The sequence below is a fragment of the Prionailurus viverrinus genome, chromosome B3 (genome assembly GCF_022837055.1).
Source record: "Prionailurus viverrinus isolate Anna chromosome B3, UM_Priviv_1.0, whole genome shotgun sequence".
Lineage (NCBI taxonomy): Eukaryota > Metazoa > Chordata > Mammalia > Carnivora > Felidae > Prionailurus > Prionailurus viverrinus.
This window is the reverse complement of record NC_062566.1, coordinates 47751251-47771691: the sequence shown is the minus strand read 5'-3', so window position 1 is coordinate 47771691 and position 20441 is coordinate 47751251. Positions and strand designations below refer to the sequence as shown.

Sequence of the window (20441 nt, the reverse complement as noted above, 5' to 3'; positions counted from 1 at the left end):
AAAAAAAAAAGATTTTAAAAAGGCGGGGGGGTGGGGGCGACTGGGTGACTCAGTTAAGCATCTGACTTCAGCTCAGGTCATGATCTCACAGTTCGTGAGTTCAAGCCCCACATCAGGCTCTGTGCTGTCAGCTCAGAGCCTGGAGCCTGCTTTGGATTCTGTGTCTCCCTCTATCTCTGCCCCTCCCCTGTTCATGCTCTGTCTCTCTCTGTCTCTCTCTCTCTCTCTCAAAAATAAATAAACATTGGGGCGCCTGGGTGGCGCAGTCGGTTAAGCGTCCGACTTCAGCCAGGTCACGATCTCCCGGTCCGGGAGTTCGAGCCCCGCGTCAGGCTCTGGGCTGATGGCTCAGAGCCTGGAGCCTGTTTCCGATTCTGTGTCTCCCTCTCTCTCTGACCCTCCCCCGTTCATGCTCTGTCTCTCTCTGTCCCAAAAGTAAATAAACGTTGAAAAAAAAAAATTTAAAATAAATAAATAAATAAATAAATAAATAAATAAATAAATAAACATTAAAAAATTGTTTTTAAATAGACTACAATATGATGTAAACATAATTTTTACATGCACTGGGAAACAAAAAAAACGATTTGATTTGCTTTATTGCAGAGGTCTGGAACCAAACCCGCAGTCTCTCTGAGGTATGCCTGTACCCAAAATCCCAGGATAGAGCTTAGCAAAAAAGTACCTTAATCATTTCAGTGCGCTGGCACTCAGGATCACGACCAGCCATTGGTAAGATTCTAATCTTCTGTGTCTTTGAACATCTATCCGCAAGTGACAGGGTCATCTTCCTATGTGTGGCGCTGTCTGTAGAGTGAGGTCTGCAAGAAATGAACAAAAATGCCTGTTTACCAAATACATCTGTGAGCCAGTCACATCAACATCACAAAAACAACAGACCAGAAACCATTCTTATCTTCTAGGGAAAAATAGGCAGGGACACTAAACTGCACACGCCAGGTGAGAGGATTCCAAAATTTCTCCATTCTGTGGCTCACTGAAACATTCTTATCTCAAAAGAAAGTAAGAAACAAAAGCTGGAGTAAAAAAGGCTTGACAAGGCATTATCACCCTCCAGAATCCGTAAATACATAAACTCAAGGAGATTTGCCGAGCACAGTGCTTTGCGTTTTACAAGTTATATGATTTCACTGTCACAGCTACTCTATGAAAATAATGATTTTATGTATTAGGAAATTGAGGCAGAGAAGTTGAGAAAATTGCACAAGGTTGCATATGTGGAAATGGAACTGAAATATAGGTCTGATTCTGAAGCCTAGACTTTTGACCATTGCAGTTTTCAAAAAGCTAAGTCGCAATCAAGATTATTGTGTCCTCTCTAAAGATAAACATTACCCAAGGAGGATGATCTGCTTAGAATCAAGAAAAGAAAAATGCGAACATTTCACCGTAGTGCCTACACAGTCTAAAGAAGGGGAATGTTCTCACCAGCTGACCTGAGTACTCTGGGCTGCATGGGGGACACACCCCCAGAGTGGTCTGGACACAGCAGCCTAAAGAACAGGAGGACCCCAGCCTTGACGCCCAACTCGTTGCCTTTCCTCTGACCACATGTACACTACCAACCTCCAGTTATCAGTTAGTCTTCCAGATCAATTTTATTGGGGGAAAAAAAAAAAAAAAAGACACTGACCAGCAAGTATTCTAGACCCCCTGGAAGCTATAGTAACCACTGGAATAAATTAACATTCTGATTTACATAACAGTCTCCTGTAAGTTCGATTAGCATGACTTGGTTCCCTGTGAAAGAGCAACTTTTAGTGTACCTGACAAAATAGCGTTTGAATCTTCAGAGTTGAGACCCAGACCTTGGTCTTTGGTGAACTATACAGAAGGTTATATTCAATCAGGAGTCAAGTAATTTGGACAATATCTATATTCACTGCTTTTACCGTAATAAATATTGTAGTTGATAATAGTTACCTGAATGTGAGTTTGGTTTTAAAAACAGCTTGTCCCTGTAGACCAGTACCTTGTCTTATAAAAAGATGGTTGTGATCTCCCTGCAGTGGAGCTTTGTAAACATCAAACACTTCGTTGCCTAAATGCAGAGACATGCTGAAAAGAAGAAACACTTCATATATTTAAGTCATAAAGCTTTCATTCTACGATTTTATTTTACTTAAAATGTGATACAACTGCTACTTTCAGAAGGAAAGAGTAAAGAAGCCAGGATGATGTGAAAAACAACCTACAAAGAAGCAAAACATGTTGTTTTCATGTTTACCAACGAAGTACGTTCCGAAGGAAAACATACTATGACTTTTACTCAGCCTCTACTACTTTCCCAGTGGAAGGTAGCTTTTCTGACACATCATCTTATTCTGAGCAGAATGCAATGGGGAGGGGAGCTGGTCTAACATTTCCAAACAACCATACTATAGCCAGCAAGGATGATCACATCTTTGGCCTACTTTTAATGTGTTTCACCAGCCCCCTCGACCTTCAACTACCTATTTATTTCTCTCAGGATTTCTGTGCAATGCCAAGGCTTAGCAACGGAAATTCTTTAATACGAGGTATCCAAAAAATAAAGTTTTATTCTAAAGTTTGATCCCTCCTAGTCGCATTCTAGGTGTTTCGGACTCACCTTCCATCTGACCACTTGACTATCCGAGCATTGCTTTCTTTAATTTCATTTCCTTCCTCATCCCGGCGTGTCCTCCATCTTATAGTATTTTCTACCTGTTTTAAAACACAAGTGCCTTAGAGTACTGTACTTTCTGCTTCCTTTCTCCTCAAGAGACATAGAATTGTAGAATAAGCATACACACATAGTGACAGAAAAACAGACAACATTGAAACCCTTTTGTTTTAATCACCTAGAGATACGTTATCAACAGGAAAAACAATTAGCTTAAGTGAATTTCTCAACTCCTAGAGCTGGAATCACAAAGGGGACTGAATGCCAGAGCATTTGAGCTAATGCTAAGTCTGTCATAACCCTGGATATGTTAAGATACAATAAGAGCTATCGGGACAAGAGATAAAGACTTGAGGCCACAGAAGGTAGCAATTTAGACCTGAAGCCCCTCTATAAAGCAGGTTCTTTCACACAGCTAAAAAACCAAATAAATATGGGACCAAAAACCTAGGGAAATAGAGAAGCTCCCTAAATATGGGTAAGGAAAAAGCAGCACCCTGCAAAGATTAAAACCCTAGTTTTTGAGCAGGTTTAGAGTCTAACGTTCTCTTTTTTTTTTTCAACGTTTATTTATTTTTGGGACAGAGAGAGACAGAGCATGAACGGGCGAGGGGCAGAGAGAGAGGGAGACACAGAATCGGAAACAGGCTCCAGGCTCTGAGCCATCAGCCCAGAGCCCGACGTGGGGCTCGAACTCACGGACCGCGAGATCGTGACCTGGCTGAAGTCGGACGCTTAACGGACTGTGCCACCCAGGCTCCCCTAACGTTATCTTAATTGCATGTAGGGGAAATGGCAGGCAGATGTGGAAAATATTCAAGAGCTTCCTAAAATGAAAACCACTGCTATTGAAATTAAACTCAATGGGACTACCAGGAAATCATAGCACATTAAATGCATGTAGTTTATCACTGCTGCATCCTGGAAAGCCACTGAAATGAGAGTGAAAAAATTTAAAAACACATACTCACAAAGATAAAGAGAATATGAATCAAGATGGCAACAAAAAGAAGTATTTTGAAAACTGATCTAAGCCCACGCTTCCCTATGCCTATTCCCTCACCATCAACCTGAAAAGCAGCTGCTCCCATTCCCACTTAGACTTTCTGGATGTCCACTGTTAGCTGTGACTGTCTTTGCAACACGGTCCTAATGGTTCCCTTCCAGTTTTTCCACTTTCCTTTTTATTCTTCTCTACATAAACAACTATGGGGGTGCCTGGCCGGCTCAATTGGAAGAGCAAGCGACCCTTGATCTTGGGGCCATGAGTTCGAGCCCCAGGTTGGTGTAGAGATTACTAAAAAAAATAAACCTGGGGCGCCTGGGTGGCTCAATCAGTTGGGCGTCTGACTTCGGCTCAGGTTATGATCTTGCAGCTTGTGAGTTCGAGCCCTGCATCGGGCTCTATGGGATAGCCCAGAGCCCGGATCCTGCTTCGAATTGTGTTTCCCTCTCTCTCTGCCCCTCCCCGACTCATGCTCTCTCTCTCCTTCAAAAATAAATAAACATTAAAAAATAAATAAATAAACTTGAAACAACTACGAAGCGGGCTGATGAAAGAACTCAATATTCATGAATGAAATACAATGACATATCTGAGATTGTTTAAAAGTCTGGGTAAGGTGGGGTAAGGAATACAGATGAAACAAAATTGTCCAACCACTGAGTGATGGTTACATCAGAGTTCATTATACAGTTCTCATTATATTTGTAATGTGTTTAAAATTTTCCTTAATAATTAGACATAAAAACAAAACAATCTATCCCTATTCCTACCCTCCCTCTCAAACAAAAAAACATACACACATATATGGGCCATTATTAACTGAGAAGCCATTGTGAAAAATGTTTTCTATTATAGAAGGTGATTCAAATTAGAATGAAGCTATGATAGAATACACTGCTAGGTCCTACCCTATCAGGATGAAAAACACAGTAAAATACCTTTAAAGATGGATGACCTCATAGAAATATATAAACCATACCTGGTTCCTTACTCTTTATTTTAAGGTTATTTTTTTTTTAGTAATCTCTATACCCAACACGGGGCTCAAAGCCACAACCCCAAAATCAAGAGTCGCACACTCTTCCGAGTAAGCCAGTCAGACACCCCACCCCAATTCCTGTTCTTTGAAGAATTACACCACCAACCAACTCTTTAAAAATGTTCAGGCTAGTCTCCAGAACATCACTCAAGAAACAAAGGGTCCAACTTTCTTATACCATGCACAAAAATAAATTCAAAATGAATGAAACACCTAAATGTGAGACAGGAAACCATAGAAATCCTAGAGGAGAACAAAGGCAACAACCTCTTTGATCTCAGCTGTAGCAACTTATTAATAGACAGTCACTGGAGGCAAGGGAAACAAAAGCAAAAATGAACTATTGGAACTTCATCAAGATAAAAAGCTTCTGCACAGCAAAGGAGGCAGTCAACAAAACTAAAAAAGCACCCATGGAATGGGAGAAGATATTTGCAAATGATGTATCAAATAAAGGGTTAGTATCCAAAATCTATAAAGAACTTATCAAACACCCAAGAAACAAATAACCCAGTGAAGAAATGGTCAGAAGACATGAATAGACATTTTTCCAAAAACGACATCCAGATGGCTAACAGACACACGAAAAGATGTTCAACATCACTCATCATGAGGGAAATACAAATCAAAACCACAATGAGATACCACCTCACACCTGTAAGAATGGCTAAAATGAACAACACGAGAAACAACAGGTGTTGGTGAGGATGTGGAGAACAGGGAACCCTTTTGCACTGTTGGTAGGAATTCAAACTGGTATTGCCACTCTGGAGAACAGTATGGAGGCTCCTCAAAAAATTAAAAGTAGGGGCATCTGGGTGGCTCAGTTGGTTAAGCATCTGACTTTGGCTCAGGTCATGATCTCACAGTTCCTGAGTTCAAGCCCCTTCCTGGGCTTTCTGCTGTCAGCACGGAGCCCACTTTGGATCCTCTGTCTCCCTCTCTCTGCCCATCCCCCACTCACAATGCTCTATCTCTCAAAAATAAACAGAAAAAAATTTTTTTTAAAAGTTAACAATAGAAGTACGCTATGACCCAGCAATTTGCACTATTAGGTATTTACCCAAAAGATACAAAATTACAGAGTCAAAGGGATACATGCATCCTGATCTTTTTAGCAGCATTATCTGATCTTTATAGCAGCATTATCAACAATAGCCAAACTATGGAAAGAGTCCAAATGTCCATCAACTGATGAATAAAGATGTGGTGTGTGTGTGTGTGTGTGTGTATATATATATATCTACAATGGAATATACTCAGCCATCAAAAAGAATGAAATACTGCCACTTGCAATGATGTGGATGAAGTTAGAGCATATTATGCTAAGTGAAGTCAGTCAGACAAGGACAAATACCATATTTCTCTGACATGTGAAATTTAATAAACAAAAAAGAGGAAAGAGAGAGAGGGAAAAAACCACAAAAGATTCTTTTTTTTTTTTTCTGGGTTTCATGACCTCTTTATTTCAACAGCAGTCAAAATAGGTAAGAGACTTTTAAAAAGAGAACAAAATAATCACCAAAACTAAAAGGTAACCGACAGAATGGGAGAAGATATTTGCAAATCACATATCAGATAAAGGTTTAGTATTCAAAATCTATAAAGAACTTGTCAAACTCAACACCCAAAAAACAAATTAATCCAGGGAAGAAATGGGCAAAAGACATGAACAGACACTTCTCCAAAGATGACAGCCAGACGGCCAACCAACACATGAAAAAATGCTCAACATCACTGATCATCAGGGAAATACAAATCAAAACCTCAATGAGGTACCACCTCATACCTGTCAAAATGGGAAAAATTAACAACTCAGGAAAACAACAAAGGTTGGCAAGGATACAGAGAAAGGGGAACACTTTTGCACTGTTGGTGGGAATGCAAACTGGTGCAGCCACTCTGGAAAACAGTATGAGGATCCTCAAAAAATTTAAAATAGAACTACTTTACGACCCAGCAATTGCACTACTAAGGATTTATCCAAAGGATAAAAAAAAAATGCTGATTTGAAGGGGCACATACACCCCAATGTTTACAGCAGCACAATGAACAACAACCAAATTATGGAAAGAGCCCAAATGGCCATAGACTGATGAATGGATACAGGAGATGTGGTGTACACACGCGCACACGCACACACACACACACACACACACACACACACACACACACACACACACTGGAATATTACTTGGCAATCAAAAAGAATGAAATCTTCCCATTTGCAACATGGATGAAACTAGAGTGTATTATGCTAAGTGGAATGAGAGAGAGATAAATATCATATGATTTCTTTTAACATTTAGATATGAGTCTTACCCTTTTTTTTTAATTTTTATTTTTTTTTGAGAGAGAGAGGGAGAGAGACAGAGCACGAGAGAGGGAGGGGCAGAGACAGAGGGAGACACAGAATCTGAAGCAGGCTCCAGACTCTGAGCTGTCAGCACAGAGCCCAATGTGGGGTTTGAACCCACAAACCGCAAGATCATGACCTGAACTGGAGTCCGCCACTTAACTGACTAAGCCACCCAGGTGCCCCAAATATGTTATTATTTCACTCATATGTGGAATTTAAGAAACAAAATAGATGAACACAGGGGAAGGGAAGGAAAAATAAGATAAAAAGAGGGAGGGAGGTGAACTATAAGAGACTCTTAAATAGGACTAAGGGTTGCTGGAGGAGTACTGGGTGGGGGGACAGGCTAAATGGGTGATGGGCATTAATGAGGGCACTTGGCACTTGTTGATATGAGTACTGGGTATTATATGTAATGATCAATCACTATATTCTATTCCTGAAATTATTATACTATATGCTAAATTGGATTTAAAGATAATTTAAATAAATAAGACAGCGAACAAACTGAGGGTTGATGGTGGGAGGGGGGTGACGGATGAGCTAGATGGGTGATGGAGGGCACTTGTGACGAGCACTGGGTGTTATTTGTAAATGATGAATCACTGAATTCTACTCCTAAAACCAATATTGCACTATATGTTAACTGAAATTTGAATAAATATTTGAAAAAATAATGTAGCAAAAAAGAAAGCATCCAGGGTTATTTTCCATCACACACCATTAAAAAATAGTTACACACCAACCTTTTGTACTCTAAGCCTCAAAGTTTTAGAGTAAAATACTCATTTATAATCTTTGATGCCTATACTGGAGTCTGACACTCTATGGCCTGAAAATAGATATATTGATATTTGCTGTACCCTAATAGAAGGGGAAATGCAAAAAATCAATAAGGAGTTAATAACAAACTACCACATTAATTTATATAAATGATGAGAAATAACGAAAAGTGGTAAAATAATGTTAGAGGCACTAAAACAAGCATGAAAAATTCACAGTCCTAACCTTATATCAATAGATACACAATCTCAAAGGAAAAATATTAACAGATGAGCTAATGGGGGAAGGGAAGAGGCAAGAAAAAGGACAGCAAAGTAAGTAAATAAATAACAGTCTAAAAACTATACCTATTAATTGTGCGACCCGGAGCAAGTTATTGGTGTCTATTTCCATTTTCTCATTTGATTTATATTTCCATTAAGAGGAAGGAATTAAAAAAAAAAAAAAAAAAAAAGGACTGGTGAAATCTCAGTGAAAAGCTCTGGAAGTCCATGCATTTTGGATAGAAATAACTTGTATAAGGTTCTTTAGATGCTTGTAGATTTATCACACTTGAAGAGATGGAATTATTGTAAAAAATTCAGCCCCTGAATTCTAAGAATGCTGGACTGCCACTTACCATTCAAACAGCATATGCAATATCCACTGAAAAATGAGGTATTTACATAGGCAATCTTTTGGATTTATGAATTAAAAAAGGATAGCTCCAGTGACAGTACTGTAAGTTCAACTGCTTCTAATTCTTTGGTACAACTCAACTTTAAAGGATCTGCTTAGGGGCGCCTGGGTGGCGCAGTCGGTTAAGCGTCCGACTTCAGCCAGGTCACGATCTCACAGTCCGGGAGTTCGAGCCCCGCGTCAGGCTCTGGGCTGATGGCTCAGAGCCTGGAGCCTGTTTCCGATTCTGTGTCTCCCTCTCTCTCTGCCCCTCGCCCGTTCATGCTCTGTCTCTCTCTGTCCCAAAAATAAATAAACGTTGAAAAAAAAAAAAAATTTTAAAGGATCTGCTTAAACTACACCCTCCTTGATTAAAGATTAGAGGCCCTCCGTGGAGAGACAAAGTATATCAAAGAGAAACATTAATAGGAATGTAGCATAATAAAAATCTCTCCTAATAGTCAACAAGAGTAACCAGAAGGTATTAGTAATAAATTCTTTTTGTATATGATTTATTTATCCATAGATCAAAGAGCCTGAAGGACATCCTCCTGCAGGACATTGCTAGAACTTAACCCACAGTACATATGGAGGTAGTCATTCTAACCACCAAACCACAATGCTACTTACTTTGAAGGAAGAAGCTAATTAATTTAAGCATCAAAAACATACAAGAGTGAAAACAATGATGGAAAAGTGCCACCTTTACAGAGAAAAAGCTATATATTTCCTTCCTAAAAATATTCTGAAAAGACAATTTATTTATGAAAAGAAAAACATAAATTATTCTGAAAAGCTCAAGTCTCAAGTGAATATCCCAGGTTTTACTTTAGAAAAGGAAAAACTAAATGAGTAAAACATGGAAAAGTACCTTTAATTTTAACCTGGTTCGACCTTCTTCGTCTAGCATTTCCTCATCTTCAAATTCATCTTCGTAATACTGAGGATCAAAAGGTCTACAAATTGTTTTTAAAATAAAGTTATTAATTATATTTTATAAGGAACATTACAGCTATCTAATAACATCTCTATTAACATACTCCATTATACTAAAAATCATAATATAATGAAAAATCCTAATGGTCAAATAAATATCTTCATGTTCAATTTCAAGGAAGTATTCAAATTATGCCCCTTCTTGAAATTTGGTGCTAATACATACTGCTTGAAAAGCAAGGCTAAATATTCAAAATATTCTTTACTTTTATATGTCTTCCAAAGAACAGGGCATACCTGCTCTAGCTTTCTACATCATTTTACTAGGGAAAAAAAAATGAACCAAGCTTATATGTTACTTAGTGAATAATATCCATCAACACTGTTTAACTGTCCCAAACCATTAGTTTTTCTACATCCACAATGGCAGCTAAAGTGGACACGTTTAGTATCTCTAGCACATTCCACCACTCCCAATTTCAGCTTTTTCAGGGCTGCACTAGTTGAAAAACACCCCAAGGCTTGCAATTTCTATTAACTCATAAGAACGTTATCAACTGCTAAAAACAATTACAAACATTAAAAGTCTCCTTTAACATCAGTCCATACTTTTTCTATCACAAGATATGCTTATTTTTTCAGAGACACATGATCGATATTCCATTTTGTGATTAGCCAACTAATGTAAAATCAGAAAAATATCAACATTCCACATATTTCTATCCAACATCTAGAAACGCCTTTTTTCTTTCTTTCTTTCTTTCTTTTTTTTTTTAAGAAACGCTTTTAACTGATCCCCTTACCTGGGCTCTACACTGAGAAAGTTGGGCAGTTTAACAAAATATAAGTCATTTCCTAAATCAGTGTTTACTTTGGGTATTTCTACTTCTATTCTGGTCTCAGGAATTGGCTCCTCCTCCTGTTGATCCTGAGGCAATCCATTTTCATCCTAGTAAAAGAAACAGAATTTTAGAGCTTGATAGAACGTTAGAAATGGTCTAGTCTAGCTGAACTTCCACACTTTAATGACTTAGGTAGACAAGAAGGGTATTGGGACTCTGGAGCTAAAACAGCCCTCAGTCCCCATCCCTACCCATCCAGCCCCCACCAAAAACTGCAAGGGAAACAAGATCAGTTCGGAAGCATCAATGTAAGAAAAGATGTCTTTAAAAAAAAAAAAAAAAAAAAAAAAAAAAAAAACTTTTGTGATAAATCTGTCTTCCACGTATTCACCAACAGGAGTCACTCTTTCAATTAAAATGAGAGAAGATTATCAACAGTACACACTTCTTGGCATGAACAAGAAAGACATTTAAATCAGTTTTTCCAGTCACAGATCGCTGCAGTCTCCTCTCTTACAGCATGGCACCAACCTCATGCCAGGCACTTACTTACTTTTTGTTTATATCCAGTTTCCCCCGTGGTAACACTTTGTAAAAACTATATGGCAACCAGGAGATTGACCTTGATATAATCAATACAGAACATTTCCATCATTACAAAGATTCATATCACCTTTTTATAGCTACATCCACTTTTGTCCTTACCCTCATCCCTTCTAAATCTCAGGCAACCACTAAGCTCTCCTCCATTTCTGTAAGTTTGTCATTTCAAGAATACTATGTAAGTGGAATCATAGAGTGCGTAACTTTTTGGGATTGGCTTTTTCTCACACTGCATACCCTGGACTTTCATCCAAGTTCTTGTGTGTATCAATACTTCAACCTTTTCATTGCTGAATGGCATTCCCACGGATGAATGTACCAGGGTGGTTACTCCTACTCCCCTTTATAAATATGTGTTCCCTGCATAACTAAGAAAGTCATCTGTTCATTGTACTTTTATATTGCAAAAGAGTTAGCAACTTCCTCTTCTCGGCATAAAAGAGATCCTTAATCTCTGAAACATTTACTTAACCTTCAATAAGGGCACAGTTCACCCTGGCAATTTTACTTACAATAGGCTGTCCTGGAGTAGGTGGTTTATCTTCACCATCACTTCCTGAAGATATATCATCTGCACCTCCAAATAGATCCATGGTTCCACTGTTATCTGTAATATAGAGGAAAAATTCACAGTATTAATATACATTACAAAAGTTCTTCAAAGTTATCCCTTCCACATAGTCCCAAGGTTTCTGGACCAGGCACCAGGAAACTACACAAACACAACTCTGAACCTGGCTCTCAAAGATGTGACCAGAGTACCTATGGAGGGGGAAGGGGGCAAATTCAGGGAAAGGCAAGGCTGTAGAGGAAACATTTATTTTCCCTTCATTTTCTGCAACCTGTTCTTCTGTTTTCCTTTATTCTCCAGGAGCCCAAATGTCCTCCTACAGTCTAGATACTCACCTTTGGGGATCAAGCCCTCAATACAGGCCTATTCTCTACACAGTCCCTCAAGTTTTAAAAATGCAGGCCCCTGTCTATCCAGGCCCCTCTCATCAGAGGCAGAACTTCAGGTAAGTTTGGTAAAACAACAACAATAATCTGTAATAAGCCAATAAACAAAAGGTAGAGGAGGGGGTGAAAGAAAGATAGGAGGGTAGTCAGAAAGTAGACTGCTTGAAACTGAGATTATAGAGCAGTTACAATCATTGGCAATGATATAGTCTACAATAAAACCATGAGAGAGCTACTGAGACAAAGGAGAGAAAAAAATCCCTGAAAAAAAGGAGAGGCAACACACTAGAATGGCCCCAATCCAGAACACTGACAACACTAAATGCTGGCAAAAATGTGGAGCAACAGGAACTCTTAATCATCGTTCACAGGAATGCAAATGTGACAGCTACTTTAGAAGACAGCCTGGCAGTTTCTTAGAAAGCTAAACAAACTCTCACCATATGCTCTAACAATCATGCTCCTTGGTATTTACCCAAAGGAGTTGCAAACTTATGTCCACACTAAAACCTGCAAACAAATGTTTACAGCAGCTTTATTCATATTTGCCAAAACTTGGAAGTAACCAAGATGTCCTCCAGTAGGTGAATGGATAAACTGATACATCCAAAGGAATATTACTCAGTCCTAAAAAAAAAAAAAAAGTAAGCGGTCAAGCCATAAAAGACATGGAGGAAATGCACATTACTAAGTAAAAGAAGCCAATCAGAAAAGGCTATGTTCTATATAACTCCAATTATATAACATTCTGGAAAAGGCAAAACTATGGAATCAATAAAAAGATCAGCAATTGCCAGACGTTAGGTGCAAGGAGAGATGAATAGGTAGAACATGAGGGGTTTTAGGACAGTGAAACTAACTCCTCGATATGATACCATAATGATGGATACAGGTCACTCACATTTGTCCAAACACACAAAATGTACAACACCAAGAGTGAACCAGAGTGAACCATAATATAAACTATGGGCTTTGGATAATGACGTATCAGTGTAGGTTCACCAATTGTAATACATGTACCGCTCTGGTGGGGGATGCTGATAATGAGGTAGATTATGCATGTGTGAGGGCAGGAGGTATGTGGGAAATCTCTGTATCTTCCCCCAATTCCAGAGTGAATCTTAAACTGCTCTAAAACACCAATAGCTCTAAAAAAATAAAGCCATAACAATTAAAATTAAAAAAAAAAAAGGGGGGGGGGAGGCAAGGAAGGTCCAGGTTCTGCCAAGTTCATCTGTATGATAAAATCAAAATGAAATACCACCCAACTCATGTCCCTTCTGATTCATTTTCTTCCTAGTTCTTAACACCATCTGACATAGTGTATGTTTAATTTACTTCGTGTGATTATCAGTCTCCCTAACCTACCCTGACCCTACCAGAATGTTGATCATTGCTACATTCCCAGCACCCAGAACAGTACTAGTACACAGGTTCTCAATAAACAACCGAGCTAAATAAAAGAATGAATATATCGAATTCTGATACCAACCCTCTAAGACAGCTAGCATCATCTCCCTTTTACAGATCAGAAAACTGAAGGGTAGTAAATAACTGATTTGACCAAACTTCATACAGCTGGAAAGTGGAGCCACAGAGATTCTAACTTGGATCATCTGATTCCAAAGTCCAGGCACATAACCACTAGCTACAGATCCAAAGATCTTTAAGTAAATCCCACAACTTCTTGTTCTGCCAGCTCTCTCCTTTTCTCTCTAGTTGACCCTCTATTTGCTTTACTTATAGTGTTACTTACAATAATTTACATAAGGTATTTAACATTAATGCCTAATTACCATTCAGCACAATGGTTGTGTGTAATGAAACTATCAAATTTATGTTTGTGGAAACTTTTACACTAACATCTGTGTTGTACAGCAATCTGCCATTTGAAACAGTCACCCATAGAGATGAACAGGCAGATCTTTCATCCTTTTAACAAACCTACCTTACTTAATCCTGGGTTTTTATGACTTCTTCATCTAACCCATAGCTTTAAAGAATCAAGTCCTTCTTGTGTTATTAACCTACTAAGGAATTAAGAACAAGTTGTCCTGAAACTATCAATATTCAAACTAAAGAAATGGACGTTGCCACCTCAATCAGAGCCTCAGCCTCCTAACAACAGATTTATCTAACTATAAATGAAGAAGCAGAGGGGTGGGGCTGGCTCTATCAGTAGAGCATGCGATGCTTGATCTCAGGGTCATGTGTTCAAGCCCCACGCTGGGCATAGAGCTTAGGTTAAAAAAAAAAAAAGAAAAAGAAAAAAAGCAGCAGCAACAGGTTCTTCTCCAACTGATTAAGCATAAATGATTTCTCATATCTGTACAACTTCCCTGTGTACACTAAGTGTATCCACACTCTTTTCCATGGATCTTGCAGTCTGGGGTAAATGTCCAGAGTCGACAGTGCACTACAGTTAAATGAAGAAAGAGAGACAGAAATATATATATGTAAAAGAAGTAACTGGAATACCTTTTGGTACCTCAGTGTCACTATCTGCTTCTGAATCAGAGGCAATTGCATTCTTGCGTTTCATCCGTAAAACTTCATCTTCACTGTCACTGCCCCTTGCAGATTCTGTAAGGGTAGAATTAGAAGTTCTTCATAATCATAGTCATATCTTAACTTTGAATTCTGTGCTTTAAAAGCAACACTGGGGATAAACAAACTGTGGTGTACCCATACAATGGAAAACTACTCAGTAATAAATAAGAATGAACTACTGATACATGTTAACAATTTAGATAAATCTCAAATGCATCCTGCTAGGTGAAAGAAGTCTAAATTAAAGAAAAAAGGCTACATACTACATCTGATTCCATTTTACTAATGACATTCTCCCAAAGACAAAAGTGCAGTGAGAAAACAGATCAGTAATTGTCAGGGGACAGTGGTGGAGAAAGGATGTGACTACAAAAGGGACAGAATGAGGGAGTTTTTTAGGTTAACAGAACTGTTCTGCGTCCTGACTGTGGGAGGTTACACAAAGATATTTATGTGTTAACACTACTAGAACTGTACATACACATACAAACTGTAGTTAATTTAAAAATAAAATTAATTCAAGGAACATTATTTTCTATAAGCAGAAAAACCTGATAGAATGAAAAAAGTGGTACTGAAACTTATGACCAAATTTATATAGGACTCATTACAAAAAAAGAAAAACAGAGGCAAATACATTGCAATCAATGGAAGAGACAAATACAGTTGAACAACATGGAGGTTAGGGACACTGCCCCCCCCCCCCCACAACACAGTCAAAAATCCACAAATAATGTCTGACTCCCCCAAAACAACTACTGATACCCTATTGTTGACTGGAAGCATTCCTGACAACATAAAGAGTTAACACATATTTGGTATGTTACACACTCTGTATTCTTACAACAAAGCTAGAAAAAAGAAAATATTAAGAAAATCATAAAATACATTCATAATAATGTACTATATTTAATGAAAAACTTGCATATAAGGAGACTCACAGAGTTCAAACCCATGTTGTTCAAGAGTCAACTGTATGTCACTATCTCTGGATGGTACAACTATTTCCCTAATTGTCAACTTGAAGAAAACCACATCGATCTAGGTAAGAGTTAAGCAGAATAACCAGCTATAAGATTCCCCACCATAACCCTAGCCTTAGGTTAGTCTGCTATTATTGGGGAAGTAATGCATGAACTTTAATGATTCTGCTACGAGTACAAATAACTCTACCCAAAACTAGTTATTGAATACTTATCGCAGTCCTGTAGTCTAGACAGACCTTTATCCATCTCTCGAAATTCTTTGGCCTCCTCCTAAATAATGCCAAAATGTGGTCTTGAATGCTATCCTGTGAGTATGTATTACAGGATTAAAGGCCCTCTCCCCCATATCTAAGCTAAGATGACAGGATCAATATGTGAGTATAATCAATCACCTATGGAAATGAAACAATCTAGGTATTACTTAAGAATTCTAGGGGCGCCTGGGTGGCGCAGTCGGTTAAGCGTCCGACATCAGCCAGGTCACGATCTCGCGGTCCGGGAGTTCGAGCCCCGCGTCAGGTTCTGGGCTGATGGCTCGGAGCCTGGAGCTGTTTACGATTCTGTGTCTCCCTCTCTCTCTGCCCCTCCCCCGTTCATGCTCTGTCCCTCTCTGTCCCAAAAATAAATAAAAAACGTTGGAAAAAAAAAAAATTTAAAAAAAAAAGAATTCTAACCTAACCTAGGTGACTTTTACAATGCAAAGAAACAAGATCTCCAAATTTCAATATTCTATATGAAGAATGTGTTAACTTGAGAAGAACAGTGTACATAACTATTATAAAAGGGAGTCAGTAGCCAAAGTTAGGCTATGTGTTTCCTGCAGCTTTAAGAAATAAGTATTCTGACCCAAGCACATCTCTCTAGAGGATGCATGTGTCAAGCTACCATAGCTCACTGAGATCATCCAGCCACGTTTTCATCTTCTGGATGTTATACTCCCCAGGCAACCTCCTGATATTACCATTTGGTATCCAATGTCGATTTTCCCCAACGGCAAGTATACAATGACGAGAGAAATAACTGATCCTCTCAAAATCAATAATTTTGCAATTCAATGTTTACAAATTAGTTTCTTATACTATCAGTATAAGTGACTAGTTTGAATGAACTCCTTGGAGCCTAATTACCTCTGGATGATCAAATTTTGGATCTCAAAAACCTTGAGCTGGAGTATGAGATTTACAAGTCAGTACAACTACCCTATGGAGATTTTCAATGGCATTGCTTTTTTTCCCCAGGCAAATCTATTCTCACCTGAGGCATGCTTCTCAGTTACCCACAGAAATGGAACCAACTCCATTCATTACCTAGCTACTTAAGCACCATATATCTTTCCTGAAGACTGTCCTCTTTTTTTTCTTGATCTATCATCAATTAACAAATGATGGTAGATAAAAATAAATGGATTATTAGGGGGGAAAATTTAAAGCAAAACGTATACTTAGAAAGGGCTGAAATGGAGGAACAGAAGAGAAAAACAGGTACTAAAGGTGGGCATGGATACTGCACCACTGCTGTATATGGACACTTCTACTAAACCATTTTGGTTCTCATAAATGCATTACCTGATTTCTGGTCCTGTTCCTCTTCATCATCTGAATGCCTGTGTTCTTCATCTGAGGCCTGTGGCCTTTCATCATCAGAATTTTGCATTTTCTCCTCATCAGACATCTGTGGCCGTTCTTCATCATCAGAATTCTGTTTCTCATCATCATTATCAGAAGCTGCTGGCCGTTCATCATCAGAATTAGCCTTCTCCTCTTCTGACAGTTGTCTCTCATCATCTGAAAGCTGAGGCCTGTCCTCATCATCTGTGTTTTGCATTTTCTCATCATCATCAGAATTCTGCAGCTTATCTTCATCAGATCCTTGTGCCCTCTCTTCATCATCGGAATTTTGTATCTTTTCATCATCTGACTGGTCGCTTTTATCTTCTCTGTCCCATTTTTCATCATCTGAATGTGCTTTTTCAGAACCTTCTGCTTCTGAATGATGGCTCCCTCCATCTGATCTATGACCTTCATCTTCATCATCATTATGAGCTTCTGATCCACTGTGCTGATCTACATCTGAGGGGTCATTGTCTTCATGGTCAGAACGCTCAGAAGCTTCTGACCTATTGTCTGATCTTTCAGAGTGATTATCACTCCCACTGTGATGTGAAGCTCCCTCATCCTCACTGTCATCTCCAAACAGTTCCTTATTACTTGGCTTTCCTGAATCACCTCTTTCATCTTGCTCACTTTCACTTCCAGAGGCATTACTGCCAGAAGCAACATTCTCTTGATCAGAATCCGAGTCTGATCCAGAATCCGAATCTATGAGATCATATAAACACAGAATGATGTCAGTGAAAAAGGCAAGGTAAAGAGCACCAAAAGTCAATCCCAACATAAAAGGAATGAGAAAACATGTCAAAAAACCATCAGAATCAATTTTCTCTCTACTCAGGAAACTAACCAAAAGCTACAGCAACCAGGGGAATGCTTAACAAGAAAAAACAGGTGAACTCCAATAAAACTTTGTGATGTTTTAATTTATCCTGTTGCTCCACTCCAACCCCAACTCCCCAGCTCAATAATGCCTTAAAGATAGCCCAAATTTCTGGTACGTGGACTACTACTAGAGGGAGCAGAAGGGACCTCATTCACAAAGAATCATGGTTGTTAGTTTTGATCTGCCTGGTGGATCACTGGACTGGCTCAAAGGGCTGACTTTATCTCACTTAGAAGTCTCTCAAAGGCAGCTACCTGGGAATGTTTGCCAAAAACATTTACAGGCAAATGTATTAGTTGCCACTGCCTGGGATAATGGATAGTAGTTGTGGCAAGTAATTAACTAAGAAGCTTTGGGGCAAGTAATTAAGAGGAAAGGCTGGAGAATTACATCATTCAGGGAGTAAGGGCTTTTACAAGCTCTCACATATTCCTAGAGATCTGGAAGGCCACATACTTGCTCAGGGCTGTGCACATGCCCAGTAAAGAATTTAGAGGGTACTGGGGCGCCTGGGTGGCGCAGTCGGTTGAGCGTCCGACTTCAGCCAGGTCACGATCTCGCGGTCCGGGAGTTCGAGCCCCGCGTCGGGCTCTGGGCTGATGGCTCAGAGCCTGGAGCCTGTTTCCGATTCTGTGTCTCCCTCTCTCTCTGCCCCTCCCCCGTTCATGCTCTGTCTCTCTCTGTCCCAAAAATAAATAAACGTTGAAAAAAAAAAAAATTAAAAAAAAAAAAAAAAAAGAATTTAGAGGGTACTAAGCTCACTTCCAGTTGACCTTCAGGTTCTGTGCTTAAAGCAAAAGATGAAGGCAAAAACAGGTTGTAAACTGCCGGGTTGAGAGTTGAAAGCCTGCCCAACACAGAGACCCAACTGCAAAGACTGGGAGGTTTTTTTTTTGTCTTATTTTGTTTTTTTGTTTTTGGTTCTAGGCATTTAAGGATATCTCTGTCTAATCACAAGCTGACCACTATGTTAAAGGGCAGAGATTTTAGTGGCCACACACAACAAAGATTGTGGGCTTTACTAAACTAGTTCAAAAGAATCACTAAACAATAACTACTGCAACAAACAGCAACAACAAATCCTGAGGAAGGGAGAGAATTTGATTTCTTGAGTTACCACATTATAATACTCAAAATGACAGTTATCAACAAAAAACTATAAAGAAATACAAAGAACCAAGGAAGTATGGCCCATATGTATGAAAAAAGGCTAGAAATACTATCCCAGAAGAAGCCCAGACAATGAAAATGATGTTTTACCAAATAGAGAATATCAATAAAAAGACAGATTTTTTTTTTTAAACATATTATTTAAAAAGAGCCAAAAAGAAATTCTGGAGTTGAAAAATACAATAAATGAAGTGAAAATTCATTAGGGAGCTAAAGAACAGATGTAAGCAGGAAGAAGGCAGAATCAGTAAACTTTAGAAGAAGTCAATGAAGATTAAGTGAGGAACAGAAGAGAAAAAAATTAAGAAAAATAAAATCTAAAAGATTTGTGGGATACCATCAAGTGTACCAACATATACATAATGGGAGTCCCAGAAGAAGAAAGGGCAGAAAGATTATTTGAAGAAATAATGGTCAAACACATCCCAAATGTGATCAAAGACATTCAAGAAACTTAGTGAATGCCAAATAGGATAAAATTAGAGATCCACACCTACACACGGCATTATCAAACAGTTAAAGACAAAGGCAAAAAAAAAAAAGAATGCTGAAAGCAGCAAGAGAAGCAATTTGTTCCACACAAGGAATTCTCGATAACAATGATTTCTTGTCAGAAACCATGGAAACGAGAAGGCAGTGGGTTAACATATCCAAAATACTGGAACAAAGACTGTCAACCAAGAATTATATTCCCAGCAAAACTAGACTTCAGAATGAAAGCGTGATAGAAGTGACAGAAGAAAAAAATACAGAAATCAGACTTCTTCAAAAAGAAAAACTTCTATACAAAAGACATTATCAAGAAACTGAAAAAACAACAAAAAGAATAGGACAAAATATTTGCAAACCATGTATCTGCTAAGTGTCTAGTACCCAGATATCCAGATACATAAACAATGTTTACTACTCAACAAAAAGACTACACAATTAAAAAGTGGACAAAGGACTTGAAATGACATTTGTCCAAAGTTATACATACCAATGGCCAATGAGCACATGAGAAGTCTATTCCACATCATTAGCCATTAGGAAATGCAAATTGAATTCACATGAGATACCACTTGACACCAACAGAGATGGCTACATTAAAAAAAAGAAAAATGTACAATAAGTGTTACTGAGGATGTGAAAAAAAATGAAACCCTCGAATATTGCTGGTAGTAATGTAAAATGGTCTGGTCTCTCTGGAAAATGGTGTAATTCCTCAAAAGTTAAACAAAGAATTACCATATGACTCAGCAATTCCACCCCTATGTATATACTCAAAAGAATTGAAAACAGGCATTCAAATACTTGTACACAAATGTTCATAGCAGGGGCACCTGGGTGGCTCAGTCAGTAAGTGCCTGACTTCAGGTCAGGTCATGATCACATGGTTTGTGAGTTTGAGTG

The 20441-nt window shown here is 38.6% G+C and overlaps 1 protein-coding gene across 5 annotated transcripts in view; it reads right to left on the bottom strand.

Annotated features, from left to right (window-relative positions):
* LEO1 (LEO1 homolog, Paf1/RNA polymerase II complex component) overlaps nt 1-20441 on the bottom strand; it is a 76708-nt gene that overhangs the window by 12546 nt on the left and 43721 nt on the right. For 4 of the 5 annotated variants that reach the window (XM_047861990.1, XM_047861991.1, XM_047861989.1 and 1 more), the window contains 8 exons: nt 16949-17701; nt 14326-14430; nt 11403-11497; nt 10249-10394; nt 9381-9465; nt 2612-2706; nt 1945-2079; nt 686-821 (listed from right to left, as the gene is read on the bottom strand). In XM_047861990.1, coding sequence (XP_047717946.1) covers nt 686-821; nt 1945-2079; nt 2612-2706; nt 9381-9465; nt 10249-10394; nt 11403-11497; nt 14326-14430; nt 16949-17701 — 1550 coding nt within the window. Of the gene's footprint in view, nt 1-685; nt 822-1944; nt 2080-2611; nt 2707-9380; nt 9466-10248; nt 10395-11402; nt 11498-14325; nt 14431-16948; nt 17702-20028; nt 20130-20441 lie in introns of those variants that run through there. The other variant, XM_047861993.1, reaches the window with a different exon arrangement.